The following is a 16,391-nucleotide window of genomic DNA, read 5'->3' on the forward strand; positions in this document are numbered from 1 at the left end:
TGAAGTCAGTGGTGTGCTGCAGTTTTGCTTGGCCACACCTCTAACCTCTCATAGTAACTGCCTAAGAAATAAGTACCCAATCAGACACTCTATATAAATGATTACAGTGCAGTTACATCCAGTGTCTCACAGCAACGGGGGGGGGGGCAAGTCTCTTATGAATTCCTTCATCAGTTTCTGTAAGTTAGATATTGTTTAACTTCTGTTCGCCCTTTAGCATTGATAAGTGTTACTGGCGCTCCGCGGCAGCCTGATCCAACAGCACTGATTCAACAGCATGGAGGCAAGTAAGGGACCTCCAGGTTTCATTCTAGCTGATCTGGACCCTGCAATCACTGTGCAGAGGTCATGATCAGCCCCCGCCCCCAAACTAACTGTCTCAAGTAAGTGGTTATACCCAATATCAGCATGATCACCGATCTCTGGCATTAGCTATGAGTCCTGGTTGCTGATAGCAGCTATTATTTACTGGCTTTGAAGCGCGTCTGTAATGACTCGTCTGTGTCTGACCCGAAGGGTTAAACTTTCTGAAGCTTTGGTTTGGTTTGGTTTCTGGCTACACCCTGGCTATCGGGGCTGGTCAGCTGACCATGCTGAGATCGCACCTATGTAGCTGGCTATTTAAGTCTGCAGGGTGCTTCCAGTCCTTGCCAGTGAAGATTTTGTTTAGTATCCAGCAATCTTATAGTGTTCAAATTGCAAAAATTGCTAAAATTTTGACCTCATTGCGCTCTCTCCTATATAAGCAAGTTGATATAGTTTTAATTAATGAAAAAACTGCTTTAAATTAATTCCAGCGGCTCCGGTTCCTGCCAAGTGGTACATACTTCCTAAAATCCATAATTCCCTTACTGACCCCCCAGGGCGCCCCATCGTGGCAGGAATCGGGTCCGTTACGGAATTTCTATCTAGCTACTTAGAATGGCTACTGTCGCCTTTACTTCCGAATATTTTTTCTTATCTTAAAAACACAGAACTAATCTCTGCACTTTATGGCTTTCACTGGCAAGACGACTACCATTTAGCATCGATTGATGTTGAAAGCCTCTACACCCGCATCCCCCATGATGCGGGTGTAGAGGCTTGGTGCATCATCTTGTCCAAGACTGATAAAAGTTGATTTTGTCACTTTTATTTCAGATGCCTTACAGTTTGTATTGTCCCAAAACACTTTTTGCCATGACAAAGTTTGGTATAAACAGGTGCAGGGGACAGCGATGGGTATGCCCGTCTCCTGCACCTATGCTAATATCTTTTTAGCCAACTTTGAGGACCAGTTTGTCTTTTCCACCAACAACCCATTTTGTCGTCACATTAAAATGTTTTTACGTTATGTAGACGATGTTTTTTTATTTGGGAAGGTGGAAGAGACAAATTTGACTGCAATATGTTCTCTGCCTTCGGTGACAAACAGTTGGACTTTTTAGACGTGAAGATTGACATACAAGACAACAAAATCGTAACTACTGGTTACTGCTAAGAAATTGCTAAAAATTCATTATTGCATTACCATAGTTCCCATCCCCGTCATGTAAGGGATGGAATACCTTTTAGTCAGTTCTTGCACCTGAAAAGAGTGAATAACAACCACCAACTGTTTGTCCAACAAGCGTCTGAATTAAAAACTAGATTTCACAATAGGAAATATCCTAATAAAGTAATAGAACAAGCATTTGATAAAGCATCCTCTATAGATCGCTCTACACTGTTAAAACAAAAAACTCAGATTAACAAGAAGGAAAATAAACGTTTTGTTTTTTCTTTTGATAATACTCCTATGAATACAGCAGTTAAAACTGCTATTCTAAATAATTGGTATATTTTAGAACGAGATGAAGATCTTCAAAAAATAGCCATAAACAGACCTATTGTAACTTACAAGAAAAATACAACAATCGGTGAAATGATAAAACGTAAAAGAAACAAGCATATCCAAAACAATAGTACTTCCACTTGGCTTAACAAAACTGCTCCCATTGGTAATTTTTTCTGTGGGAACTGTTTATTCTGCAAAAAAAATTAGCTACATCCTCATTCAGACTAGGTGGTTTCTCCATATCAGTCAGACAATTTATTACATGCCGCAGTATAGACGTAATTTACTGTATCATTTGCCCATGCGGCTTCTTTTACATCGGTAAGACCAAAAGACATCTCTTTAAATGTTTTAGAGAACACTTATACTCCATAAAAACAGGCAAAGGTGTTAACTGTTTCATTGTACATATGAGGGAAGTCCATCACTCCGACCCCTCTTGCCTCAAGTTTGCAGGCATAGAAAGGCTAGAGTATAAAAGAAGTTCGATTCCAGTCGAAGTACATCTGCTCCAACAAGAATATAAATGGATTAGTAGATGCTGCGCTTTGAGTCCATTAGGACTTAACGAACGTAATGATTTAACCCCTTAAGGACTGGGGTTTTTTCCGTTTTTGCATTTTCGTTTTTTGCTCCTTGCCTTTAAAAAATCATAACTCTTTCAATTTTGCACCTAAAAATCCATATGATGGCTTATTTTTTGCGCCACCAATTCTACTTTGTAATGACGCCAGTCATTTTGCCCAAAAATCTACGATGAAACGGAAAAAAAATCATTGTGCGACAAAATTGAAAAAAAAATGCTGTTTTGTAACTTTTGGGGGCTTCCGTTTCTACGCAGTACATTTTTCAGTAAAAATGACACCTTATCTTTATTCTGTAGGTCCATATGATTAAAATGATCCCCTACTTATATAGGTTTGATTTTGTCGGACTTCTGGAAAAAATCATAACTACATGCAGGAAAATTAATACGTTTAAAATTGTCATCTTCTGACCCCTATAACTTTTTTATTTTTCCGTGTATGGGGCGGTATGAGGGCTCATTTTTTGCGCCGTGATCTGAAGTTTTTAACGGTACCATTTTTGCATTGATAGGACTTATTGATCGCTTTTTATTCATTTTTAAATGATATAAAAAGTGACCAAAAATGCACTATTTTGGACTTTGGAATTTTTTTGCGCGCACGCCATTGACCGAGCGGTTTAATTAATGATATATTTTTATAATTCGGACATTTCCGCACGCGGTGATACCATATATGTTTTATTTTTATTTTTATTTACACTGTGTTATTTTTTTTATTGGAAAAGGGGGGTGATTCAAACTTTTAATAGGGGAGGAGTTAAATGATCTCTATGCACTTTTTTTTCACTTTCTTTTTGCAGTGTTATAGGTCCCATAGGGACCTATAACACTGCACACACTGATCTTCATCATTGATCACTGGTTTCTCATAAGAAACCAGTGATCAACGATTCTGCCGCATGACTGCTCAGGCCTGGATCCCAGGCACTGAGCAGTCATTCGGCGATCGGACAGCGAGGAGGCAGGTAGGGGCCCTCCCGCTGTCCTGTCAGCTGTTCGGGATGCCGCGATTAGCCGCGGCTATCCCGAACAGCCCGACTGAGCTAGCCGGCAACTTTCACTTTTAGCCGCGGCTAAAGGGTTAATAGCGCGCAGCGCCGCGATCGGCGCTGCGCGCTATTAGAGGCGGGTCCCGGCTTCACTATGACGCCGGGCCCGCCGTGATATGACGCGGGGTTACACAGTATATCAGGAGAGCAGGACCAAGGACGTACCGGTACGTCCTTGGCCTTAAGGGGTTAAGCGCATTCTTATGACTGTCTTTGAATTGCAACTTTGATCTACGTATCTTTTATTGTATTTTACTATTTTTTGATTGTTCACTCACCTGTGGCCTGGTGTCAGTAATCCCGCCCATCTGCACCTCCCCCACTAAGGTGTATATAATCCACGTAGACTGAAGAGAAGGAATGGCCAGAAGAAGCGTCATCTGACGTGAAACGTTGCCAGTCTCGGCACCTGCCCCACTCTCCCCCTGCTCCATGCTGTAGCGTGTTACACCATTGTTGATTTTGCTCTGGTGCTGGAATAAATCATCCTTGTTACAGAAGTCCTATGGGTGAGTTACCGTGTTTTATTCTTCTCTGCATTGTTGGAATCTTATAGTGTTTCTGACTACAGGTTTTGATCATCTTTGGCTCGACTTTTTGACTACTTTCCTGCTTAGTGTTCTGGTACTCTGCTTACTCCTGTTATTGACCCCAGCTAGTCTGATCTCGCTTTACTGTGTGTTTGTCTAGATTTATTTCTGTTACTTTTGTGTGCCTCCAGCTGTTCCCCGACTCTGACTTTGACTCTGTTTTGACCCTGCATGTACATAGAAAGGGACTGTCCTTGTGGTAGTGTACATATTGTTTAGGACAGGTACGCGAGTAGGCAGGGACAGAGGGTGTGGGCAAGATTAGGGTTCCACTCTATCCCTGCCCAACGTGACATTTTCACTGGCCCACATACCTGCATTTGCCTTGCTCCTGCATTATGTAAGCTATGTCTTCTCTGGTGGAGCAAATGCAGGGTCTCACTCAGCAGGTGCAGGATTTAGCTGGGAGACTTCAGCAGCATGAATCTTCTCAGTCCCAGATAAATTTAATCCAGAACTTGACCGAACAGACCAGGAGCAGCTAATTCAGTGGTTGCTTACCAGAATCCAGGAGCTGGAGTCTGTCCATACTCTGGTATCATCCGTTCCTGTTTCAGCTTCTTTGAAACCGCAGGTTAAACTCCTGGATCATTTTTCTGGAAACCGGAAAGCGTTCAAGACATTTTGTGAAAGTTGTAAGCTATACTTTCGTTTGAGATCTTACTCTTCTGGTACTGAGGCCCAGAGAGTAGGAATTATTATGTCCCCAAGAGTGGGTATTTCCCATTGACCCTGACTCTCCTGAGTTGTCCTCTGTGGATTCATTGTTTGTGGGATTTGGTCTTTTGTATGCAGAACCTGACCAAGCTGCGTATGCTGCGTCTCAGCTGCGTACGTTAAAACAGGGACGCAGACCAGTTGAGGAGTACTGTGCAGACTTCAGAAAGTGGTGTGTGGCCTCCAAATGTAACACACCAGCTTTGATTTGCCAGTTCAGACTGGGATTATCTGACACCTTAAAGGACATGTTGGTTACTTACCCCTTTCCTGACACCCTTGACCAAGCAATGATGTTAGTTGTGCACTTGGATAGACGTCTGCGTGAACACAGATGAGAATGTCCTTCTTTCTCTACCTCTCCTTTTTTACTTGACTCTTCTCCTGTTTCTCATCACCAACCTGTGTCCAAGGTGATGCCCATGCCAATAGGGTCTATCCATACCCCAGAGGAGTGCAGGAGATTTTGCCAGCTTAATGGCTGTGTTTCTACTGTGGAGAGGACACACACTACATCAGGTCTTGTGTCAAGCATCTGCGTTCAAGTTTTTATTGTGGAGGCCACTTGGGCACACAGGTATGTCTTGCCTCACAAGTATCTAAGCCTGGCAGCATCTCTTTGGATGGCATTCATTTATCCGTATTTTTTTCTGATTTGCCATCTGGGGGTGCTAATAAGCTAGTTGATATTGTGCAAGTAGTATCTGAATCTGTGAAAAGCAGGGAGGTTACTGAGGAGGATTGTGTGGACACCAATGAGTGGTGTGACATTGAGGATGAGGACACAGATGAGGAGATTGATGGTCCATCTGTATCCAAGCCGGTTCCTTTGTTCTCTCAGGTTGTTGAGGGTCCTGAGGCTTCTTGTAAAAAGGGGGGGTGTACTGTAATGACTCGTCCGTGTTTGCTTGCTGACTACGCCATGGCTATCTGGGCTGGGCAGCTGACCATGCTGAGATCGCACCTGTGTAGCTGGCTATTTAAGCCTGCAGTGTGCTTCTAGTCCTTGCCAGTGTAATACTTTGTTAAGTAACCAACAATCTTATAGTGTTTCTGACTTCAGGTTTTCATCTTTGGTTCGGCGTTTTGACTACTCTCCTGCTTAGTGTTCTGGTTCTCTGCTTACTCCTGTTATTGATCCTGGCTAGTCTGACCTCGCTTTACTGTGTGTTTGTCTAGATTTAGTTCTGTTAGTTTTGTGTGCCTCCAGCTGTTCTCCGACTGTTTTGTATTTTATTGTTTTGACTCTGTATTCCCCTGCACGTACATAGGAAGGGACCATCCTTGTGGTAGTGGACCCGTTGTTTAGGACGAGTATGCAAGAAGGTGAGGATGTGGGCAAGATTAGGGCTTCACTCTATCCCTGCCCAACATGACAGCATCATTTAGGAGATAGAAAATGAATGGAGCATTTAGGAGATAAAAAATGAATGGAGCGTAAATAGTGGTAAGACCCCACATGTTTTGACACTTATTTAGTATCCTATGGGTAGAGGTTAAGTGATTTAACATGGAATAATCCTGGAAGGCCTGTTGCATCTTATCCTCTCATCTCCCTGTTTTGGATATTCTGCACCACACCATCAAGGGCACCCCAACATCCATCAGCCTAACACTGCTCCACCAGGCTGTGCCCTAGGGAATTGACAACCCCTCACAACATCTGTGCAGCCCTCTCATGACTGGTGCTGGCCTTCCTGGGAGAAACTTGCAAAGCCTGTGACATAATGGTTACAAGGCTGTAGTGCACTACAAGGCCCAGCCATCCTGCAGGTCTCTTCTCCAGCTGTCGCTGCAGCTTATGTTCCTTCTGAATCGGTAACTACAAAGACTATTTTGAAAGTTGCTTTATTTTGCATTTAGGAGTACCAGGCTAGTATAATTGTAAATATTAAAAAAGAAATAAGAGATTCTTTAAATAGTTATTGACTACTGCAGATGAAAAACCACATACCTTTATTTAGCGTTTTGTTCTTTTTGAAGAAAATTTGGAAGCATATAGAAACAATGTAAAATTGTCTTTATTTTAATGCCCAAAACTTTATAAGGAACACTCATTTTCCAGTGTCTCCCCTTCAGTGAGTACCCACAAGTGTGAAGTTTAGAAGATTACAAATATGTCAGAATTCCAAAGCTGCCTATAGTTTTTTTTTTGTCTTTTTCTTGTTTGTTTTTTTAAATCAATAACAACATTTTCATAGTCATATATAACAAATATGTTACTATTTTTGTAACCATGTAACCTTCATTCAGGTAAAAAAAAAAAGGAATTGGAATAATTAATAAACAAACATAAAATGTAGTAAAACATTACATTAAACAATGACTGAAGCCAGACAGCGCCTGCTCATGAAATACTTCTTTACCTGCTTGTACATTCCCACATACAAAGGGAAAAAACTACTTTAAATGGATCATTTATCAAAGTAAACACTGCAATACGGTACCATGAAAAAATGTCAAATAATGTTATACTATCATTGAATATTAGCATGTTTTATTGTAACATATTCTGATTTATGTATAAAAAAAGTTGATCAACCTGTCTCACTATGCATTTCACTTAATAAATCATAACTATGACATCATTACATTGCATAATAATAATAATAAATATATGTGTTTTTATTAAGTTCAACACATGAATGTCACACAAGTAATACAATAAGTAGTGCTTTTATATAATACCAATGAAACAACATTTGTAATGTAAATCAGTGAGCACAGCACCATTGTCAATTTGATATAACAGGCCCCAAAAAACTAAAGATGTCTTAGACTAGGTAAGAATCATGCTTGGGATAAACATTCTGTAGATATAACAGGACTTTAAATTGGTATTTGGGTTAAATGATCTAATCCTCCTCTCCACAGGATAGGGGATGTGTCAGATCATAGGGGTCCTACTTAAACCCCCCGTGATCTCCACAATGGGCCACAACTGCCTTGTTATGAACTAAGCAGCAACTCGAGCATATGTGGCGCCACTCCATTAAATGTCTATGGAACTGCCAAAGAGAGCCAGGTGCTGCACTTGATTCACTTCAGCACTGACAATAAGTGGAGCAGTAGCACACTTGAGTCCCCACTCCATTCAAAACATTGGAGTCGGGCCCCATTCTGGAAAGCGGTTGATCCTCCAATCAGACAAGAATAAGGGATACAATATTTTAATCCTAAATACCCCTTTAAACAAGGCCCTAGACTTTTATTGTATGCCAACGTGTCCTTTTTGTAAATCTGTAAAAAAAATTACAAAAAATCCAGTTCTGTCAAATGTTTTTCTCCTTGAACAAGTGTTTTTAAACATATAAGTATATTTTAGAGATTATTGTTTGCAGATCAAATGTTTAGTACAATATGAATATTGCTATTCAAATTAATATGCTTTTAGCAAAATCATTTATGTGAACTCTAATAACAGTTACACAGGTAAGACTGTATTCCGACCATGTTTTAAGGTCTACTTCAGGCTGTTCATCAGAAAGATTTCAAAAAGGGATGCCAACGTACAGCCCAACATATGTGCAGGTAGATAAACCAGATGTGAACTACTCTCACCACTTATTAGGTCAGGGACAGATTGTACAGCCTACCTCCTATGACTCCGATCCTCGGGGAGGCAAGAGAACAAGTATCACAAATGGCAGAAGAATACATATGGCAGAAAATAGAGTGCAGCTCACTACACCCACATATAACTAAGGTTACTGTATAAAACCTTTACCCAAGGAGTAAAAAATAAATGACGTTATATCAAAAGGATACAATCCTCAATTTTGTTTATACACACATAACTTTGAGGACCGTATCCTTTTGATTCAAATGGCATAAGAAGATAGAAGCTCGCGGCACTCAGCAAATGGATACAACCACTAAAGGTGTACCCCGCTGCTCAGCATTTGGAACAAAATGTTCCGAGCACTTAGAGCCAGCGCTGGGAGCTTGTGATGTCATAGCCCCGCCCCCTCATGATGTCACACCCCGCCCCCTCAATACAAGTCTATGGGAGGGGGCGTGGTGGCTGTTTAGAAGGAATGGGCCTAACATTCCAGTCTGAAGTTTCAATTGTACCGCTTGCTTCAATAGTGATTCATTATGAGCATCCCCTCCTGCTGAGACATGGTACTGTCATGGCTGCAAAGTGCACACCTTCCCCAAGATTAATAGCTCACATCCAGCAAGAACATCAAGGCTAGCCTGCTTCTATGCAGGCCTGAAGGTAATATGCTCCTCCTGAAGGTAATATGCTCCTAATAGTGATTTAATACTGTAAATCACTATTATAACACAGTTGATACCTCAGGCCAGAGCAATCTTAAAGCTCTATACTAGTAGAAACAATTTTACCGGAGTATGTGATCATTTCTTTGGGATTCCAAACAGACACATTAGTAACATTGTATAGTTCCTTCCTCTCTTGGTTTTATTATACATTTTTGTAAGTATTAACACTATTATAATTTTCTAATAAAGAAAACGGGGGAGGAACTAACTCACATAGGGCTATGACAAAGTACAGCTAAGCTGCAAAACTGCTGTCCCTTAATGCTCTGTATCTCTGACTAAATCTGGTGAAGGGGATATATGACCTAACATTCTTTTATCAGTTATTATAATATGATGATAGATTTGATATTTTGTACATAATTATGGAGGCCGGGTCTTGGCTGAGCTCTGTAAATAGGAGTTAAAGGGGTACTCCACCCCTAGACATCTTATCCCCTATCCAAAGGATAGGGGATAAGATGTCTGATCGTGGGGGTCCCACCACTGGGGACCCCCACATTCTACCATGCGGCACCCACCTGTAACGGCTTTGGGAACCGCCGGAAGCCCTCAGGCTAATACCATCCCGACCATGGGGACGTAAGATTGTGACATCACGACTCCGCCCCCGTGTGATCTGACACCTGCCCCCTCAATGCAAGTCTATGGGAGGGGGCGTGAAAGCTGTCACGCCCCCTCCCATAGACTTGCATTGAGGGGGCGGGGTGTGACGGCACACGGGGGCAGAGTCGTGACGTCACGATCTTACGTCCCCATGGTCGGGATGGTATTAGCCTGAGGGCCTCCAGCGGTTCCGGAAGCCGTTACAGGTGGGTGCCGCATCGTAGAATGCGGGGGTCCCCAGCGGCGGGACCCCCGCTATCACACATCTTTTGCACTAGGGGATAAGATGTCTAGGGGTGGAGTACCTCTTTAAGAGATTAGCTTTATAGCAGCCACATGGACATAAGAAGCTCTTGTCTGGCGATGACTCAATTACTTTTTGAAAAGTGGTGGATAAAATCCAGGAAAACAGGAATTACCATACAGCGCTTTTACTCCTTGGACAGATGCAGGCAACAGTCCATATGGCAGGTTAATTCTTTATTCTGCAACTTAAAGTTTCGAGCTCGTGCTGAGCTCTTCGTCACGCATATGATCAATAACATTAAAAACAGGTGATTTAAAAGCCCGGGGAAGGAACATCTTCCGGGTCACCAGGTCAGAGGTGGCCCGGAAGATGTTCCTTCCCCGGGCTTTTAAATCACCTGTTTTTAATGTTATTGATCATATGCGTGACGAAGAGCTCAGCACGAGCTCGAAACTTGAAGTTGCACAATAAAGAATTAACCTGCCATATGGACTGCTGCCTGCATCTGTCCAAGGAGTAAAAGCGCCGTATGGTAATTCCTGTTTTCCTGGATTTTATCCACCACTTTTCATTGCCCATCCAGCGACCGAGAGGAACCTGGAAAGGAAACCGTGGCTGCTGACCTCCGTTTCTTCCTGCGAGTCTATATGCCTGCTGAGGTGTTGTGCTCTTAGCACAACACGATTTGGTAAGCCTTCAATTTTTGTGCACATTGAAGCCACTCTGCTGTACCATCCACACTAGGAGCGCACCTTGTTTTTTGTCTTTTTCACATTCAATTACTTTTTTGGGCATGCTCTGTGACCTATGCACAGTTCACTGTTGTGTAAGGGAGTGAAAGTAAATGAGCTTTGTCTATCATCTGTTGTCAATGGTGGATCCTTTGCTTACAGTTTGTGATATCTCTTCTAGTAAGGGTATGTTCACATTGAGCAATTTGAGTCTGGCTACTGCTGCCGGCGCTGCCAAAACCCTTCTACGGTCAGACTGCGTGGTAATGCAGTGCTCATGAAATTCTGCAAAAAGAATCAACAGGTTCATTCTTTTCATGGATCAATTTCAGCAGCGGACAGGTCCACGGAATTCCAATGTGCAATTCCGCATGCAGAAATTCAGCTCAAATTCCTCAATGCGAATGTACCCTAATTCTGCCTATGACGATGATAATAAGATAAATGCATACAACAGCTTATTCTGAGGCTCAGTGTCTAGTGACAAAACTGCAATCTTTCAAGGTTTTAATTTAATTAATTTTTATAGAGAGTGATATGGAAAAAAAAAGCATATTTAAAAAAAAAACACGTTTAATATAAAAAGTTAAAGATAAAATGTTTAACAACGGTCTATCTACTGAAAAGATAGTTTTGAATTGAGCTATATACAATACAGTCTAATGTAAATTGTGAGGTTCCCCTTGTCAAAGCAAATGTTCTATTCCTTATATAAGTGGAAAGAATGTAACACAACCTCTGAGGGGGACAACGTTAAATATGACATATTTCTGTGGATGAGCCATTCCAGTTTCTTGAGGACAGAGGGGCCTGTGTTCTCGTCAGTGTCTGACATGTGAACATTTTTTTTTAAGTGACACCAAAATACTTATCTCCTAGCCACAAGATAAGTGTAAGATCATGAGAATAAAGACGTGCGTTTTGTTCTTGTTCTGGAGCATGTGTTCTGCCGCCATTCATTGTCTATGAAGATGCTGAAGATAGCAGGGGGGCAGCAGCACACATGTGTCACCACTTCATTCCAAATGAAAATACTTGGTCCCAGTTCCTGAGCTCAGGGGGGGGGGGGGGGGGGGGCGGGGGGTGTTTGGAAATTCTATGATCAGACACTTATCCCCTATTTACTGGGTAGGGGATACCTGTATTAAAGGGGTACTCCGGCGCTCTTATCCCCTATCCAAAGGATAGGGGATAAGATGCCTGATGGCGGGGGTCCTGCCGCTGGGGACTCCCGTGATCTTGCACGTAGCACCCCGTTATAATCAGTCCCCGGAGCATGTTCACTCCGGGTCTGATTACTGACGATCACGGGGGCCGGAGCATTGTGACGTCACGGCCCCGCCCCTGCATGACGTCACGCTCCGCCCCCTCAATGCAAGCCTATGGGAGGGGGCGTGACAGGTGTCACGCCCCCTCCCATAGGCTTGCATTGAGGGGGCGGAGCGTGACGTCATGCAGGGGCAGGGCCGTGACATCACAATGCTCCGGTCCCAGTGATCGCCAGTAATCAGACCCGGAGCGAACATGATACGGGGGCTGATGGTAACGGGGTGCCGCGTGAAACATCACAGGAGTCCCCAGCGGCAGGACCCCCGCCATCAGACATCTTATTGCCTATCCTTTGGATAGGGGATAAGATGTCTTAGCGCCGGAGTACCCCTTTAAATTGTGATCCCCCTTCATGGGAATGTTATCATGTTCTGACTAATACATAATAGCCACACCTTTCCAGATACCTAATGTTATATTTTACTGTTTCCATTATGGTAAATTCAGAAATTAACATATTTATTTCCAGATATCTGTCATATTTAAGCTCGTGCTCTGTAATGAATAGATTAAAGGGGTACTCCGATGGAAAACATTTTATTTTTTAAATTAACTGGTGCCAAAAACGTAAACAGATTTGTAATTTACTTCTGTTTAAAAATATTAACCCTTCCAGTACTGCTCTATGCTCCACAGGAAGTTGTATTTCTTTCTGGAGTTCTTTTCAGTCTGACCACAGTGCTCTCTGCTGACACCTCTGTCCATATCAGGAACTGTCCAGAGCAGAAGAGGTATGCTATGGGGATTTGCTTGTACCCTGGACGGTTCCTGACATGGACAAAGGTGTCAGCAGAGAGCACTGTGGTCAGACAGAAAATACATTAAAAAATAAAAGAACTTCTGATAAGTACTGGAAGGATTAAGATTTTTAAATAGAAGTAATTTACAAATCTGTTTAACTTTCTGACACCAGTTTATTTAAAAATAAATTTTCCCACCAGAGTACCCCTTTAACAAATTTTCTTAAAAAAAAAAAACAGAAGAGAAATTTAAATGCACAAGGGGCATCTAAACTTCCGCTTAAAGGGGTACTCTGCCCCTAGACATCTTATCCCCCGCGTTCTCAGTAGCAGCACCCCGCCGTAATCACAGCACAGAGGAAAATCTCTGTGCGTGATGATGTGGCAATACAAGGGCCGGAGTACTGTGATGTCACGGCTCTGGCCCCACCTGACGCCATCCCCGACCCATAGACTTGTATTGAGGGGGCGAAACGTGACGGCACAAGGGCCCGGAGCCGTGACATCATGGTGCATCGGCCCCTGTATCACCCCGTTATCACACACAGAGTTTTTCCTGTGTGCTGTGATGCCGGCGAGGTGCCGCTACTGAGAACGCGGATCCTCCAAAGGATAGAGGATAAGATGTCTAGGGGCAGAGTACCCCTTTAAGGTTGTATACATAGAGGGAGACAGAGAGAAATCAAAGATGTGAAAAAGCTAAAATTGATTTTTGGAAAATCAATGTATACATCAAAGCTGCATATTATTTATGATGCGCTGCATTTCATACTGCTCAGTTGGGAGCCAAGCAATGTATTGCTAGTGGGCGTCCACTTATGGTAAACTTGCCTTAAAAGTGCATATGCTTTTGAATTGGGGTTGTCTAAAAACTTTACAAAGCCTTTAAATAATGTTGTTTTATATATACATTATAAATGATGAAAAAAAACTGAATCCTGAATACCATAATCCCCATGCATCCAGATAGCATATCTTCTGCACCTGTTTACATCTATGTACATACACAGACACTTTTGCACTGGTCTGTGCTACTTGGATACAGGTGGAGAGTATTATGCCTGTACAAGAGAGGTGTATATAGGCCACTTTTCATAAATATCCTGTCAATATTAGTTTAAAGGGGTAGTCCAGTGGTGAAAAACTTATCCCCCATCCTAAGGATAGGGGATAAGTTTGAGATCGCGGGGGGTCCGACCGCTGGGGCCCCCTGCGATCTCTCTGTACGGGGGCCAGGCTCTCCGGCCAGATAGCGGGTGTTGACCTCCGCACGAAGCGGCGGCCGACACGCCCCCTCAATACATTTCTATGGCAGAGCCGGAGATTGCCGAAGGCAGCGCTTCGACTTTGCCATAGAGTTGTATTGAGGGGGCGTGTCGGCCGCCGATTCGTGCGGAGGTCCACACCCGCTATCTGGCCGGAGAGCCTGGCCCCTGTACAGAGAGATCGCAGGGGGCCCCAGCGGTCGGACCCCCCGCAAGCTCAAACTTATCCCCTATCCTTAGGATAGGGGATAAGTTGTTCACCACTGGGTTTACCACTGGATATCTCCTTTAAGTCTGTTAAGTTATCTGACTGTTTGACAATCATTTACCACAAAGAACATATTCCTAAATATTTTAGAGGTGTTATCCCATAAAGGACATTTATCACCAATCTGCAAGATAGAAGTTAAATGTCTGATCTCTGAGAACCCCATTGAGCACTAGAATGGGGGTCCTGGTTCCTTCACACTGCACAACATTGAATGGATGAGTGGGCACTCATGTACCCTTCTGTTCCATAAATATTCGTGAACATATACCAGACATATATCACTTACCCTGTGGTTAGGTAATACATTTTCTTCATGGGATAACCCCTTTTAAGACAATTACCACTTTCCATGATGAAGTTTTCATTAGTCTTTTTTGTGGCCTATCAGTACAGACTGGTTACATACTGGCAATGATGTAGTGACTATAACAACCATGCTATCTTTTCCTCTGTGGCTCACATATGTGAGGATGACGATATCGCTTGTAACCTGCTTTACACACGCATCGGAATGACCCCATTGTGTTTATACAACGGCTGTTTTTGCAGAGAGCTCCTCTTGGATTTTTCTGTCTACATTCATCCAGATCTATAAGTCCAAGCAAAATAAAATAAAAAATGACATAAAATGATAAGGTTGTATTTCTCCTGTTCATTACATTCCTCAATATTTTAATTGCAACACTAAGAAGGAAAAGTTGTGAAATTAGGGAAATCACAGGATCGGTAGACATGTTAATGATATAAAAAATGTCCTAGAGACATGGGTTTTAGCCATATTGGGGGAGATTAATCAAAACTTGTGCAGAGGAAAAGTTGACCAGTTGTCCATAGTAGCCAATCAGATTACTTCTTTAATTTTTGAAAAAGGCCTCTAAAAAATACTTTGACTTGCAGATAGAGGGGGTGGAGTGTCATGACTGCAGTTCATCTAATTAGGCTGGTGGTGCTTGAGAAAAGTTATTTGATCTATAATCACAGTTGGAATGTTTATGAAGATTTGATTTGGTTCGGGAGCTAGCAGGATATGGGATTTAATATGTGATTATGTCATCTTGTTGTTCACGGGAAGTCAGCTGACCCAGAATTGACACATTAAGCACTGTGATTTTCTGTGGGTCAGACTGATAATCACATGTCACAGTTAGGGTGCTTTCACACGGAGTAATTCAAGAGGAATTTACTCGAGTAATTCCTCTTGAATTCTCCGCTCCAAATTAATGCACATCTCCTCTGCCCATTGACTTTAATGTTTTTTCCGCTGTCCTGTTCACACTGCGGAAATTCTGCCAGTGGAATTCCGACGCTGATTTCCGTTCCGCTTGAAGAATGAGCATGTTCATTCTTCAAGCGGAATCCGCTAGCAGAAATCAATAGAAGTCAATGGTAAAGAAAAAATTCCGCCCACATCGTTTTCGTGCAGAATTTGCGCGCAATTTGTGTGGAATTCGCGTGGAAATGGCTAAAAAACCCTTCATTTCTTTCTTCCCCATTTCCGCGCGCAATTCCGCGCGAAAATATAATTCTTTTTTCCACCCGTAAATTTTTCGGCATGAATTACTCTTGATTTAAGCGCTGCGGAATCTGTAGGCGCTATATAAATAAAATTATTATTATTATTGATTTACTCCATGTGAACGCACCCTTACAGGAATGAAATTCACGGATTCAGTTCTGCTGTAGGACTAGTGATGACAAGTGTGCATTATATAAGCAAATAAACAGGAAAGCTTTACCATTGCAGCGTGTTCTTGTGATGTCCAGCTGGAAGCCACTTTGGCACTCACATGAGACCCCGTGAGGACCTTTTACACACCGGCCATTCACACAATGACACTCCTCGGACACCTCCTCTGAGCTATCACCATCTAAAACAAGAAGTGTAATTTTGTGGTATAAATTATTAAATTGTAATAATAATACACATTGTTACTTCTGTAATACAGCTACAAGTGGCCAGACTGTGGGTCTGATGTCCCAAAATGCCCGAAGCCCCAGGGAAACACCCTGATGACTCGTCGTTTCAGACAGCATGAAAGTGATGACAGGTTCTCTTTAAACAGGCATTTTGGTGATGCTAGATCAAAGAGTTCATGCATCTTAGCAATTGAGAGTAATAAAGCATGTTTTGTCTCGACATGTTTTGTCGGGTTG

At 42.5% G+C, this 16,391-nt stretch overlaps 1 protein-coding gene across 2 annotated transcripts in view; it reads right to left on the reverse strand.

Moving 5' to 3' along the window:
- Positions 1-14,222: 14,222 nt before the first annotated feature.
- LTBP3 (latent transforming growth factor beta binding protein 3) overlaps positions 14,223-16,391 on the reverse strand; it is a 103,019-nt gene continuing 100,850 nt past the window's right edge. For both annotated transcript variants that reach the window (XM_056527451.1, XM_056527452.1), the window contains exons 23-24: positions 15,974-16,105; positions 14,223-14,826 (exon numbers count right to left, since the gene is read on the reverse strand). In XM_056527451.1, the coding sequence (XP_056383426.1) occupies positions 14,675-14,826; positions 15,974-16,105 (284 nt within the window). In that variant the 3' untranslated portion in view covers positions 14,223-14,674. The remainder of the gene's footprint in view (positions 14,827-15,973; positions 16,106-16,391) is intronic.

Source organism: Hyla sarda, chromosome 6 (assembly GCF_029499605.1).
Source record: "Hyla sarda isolate aHylSar1 chromosome 6, aHylSar1.hap1, whole genome shotgun sequence".
In the NCBI taxonomy this organism is placed as follows: domain Eukaryota; kingdom Metazoa; phylum Chordata; class Amphibia; order Anura; family Hylidae; genus Hyla; species Hyla sarda.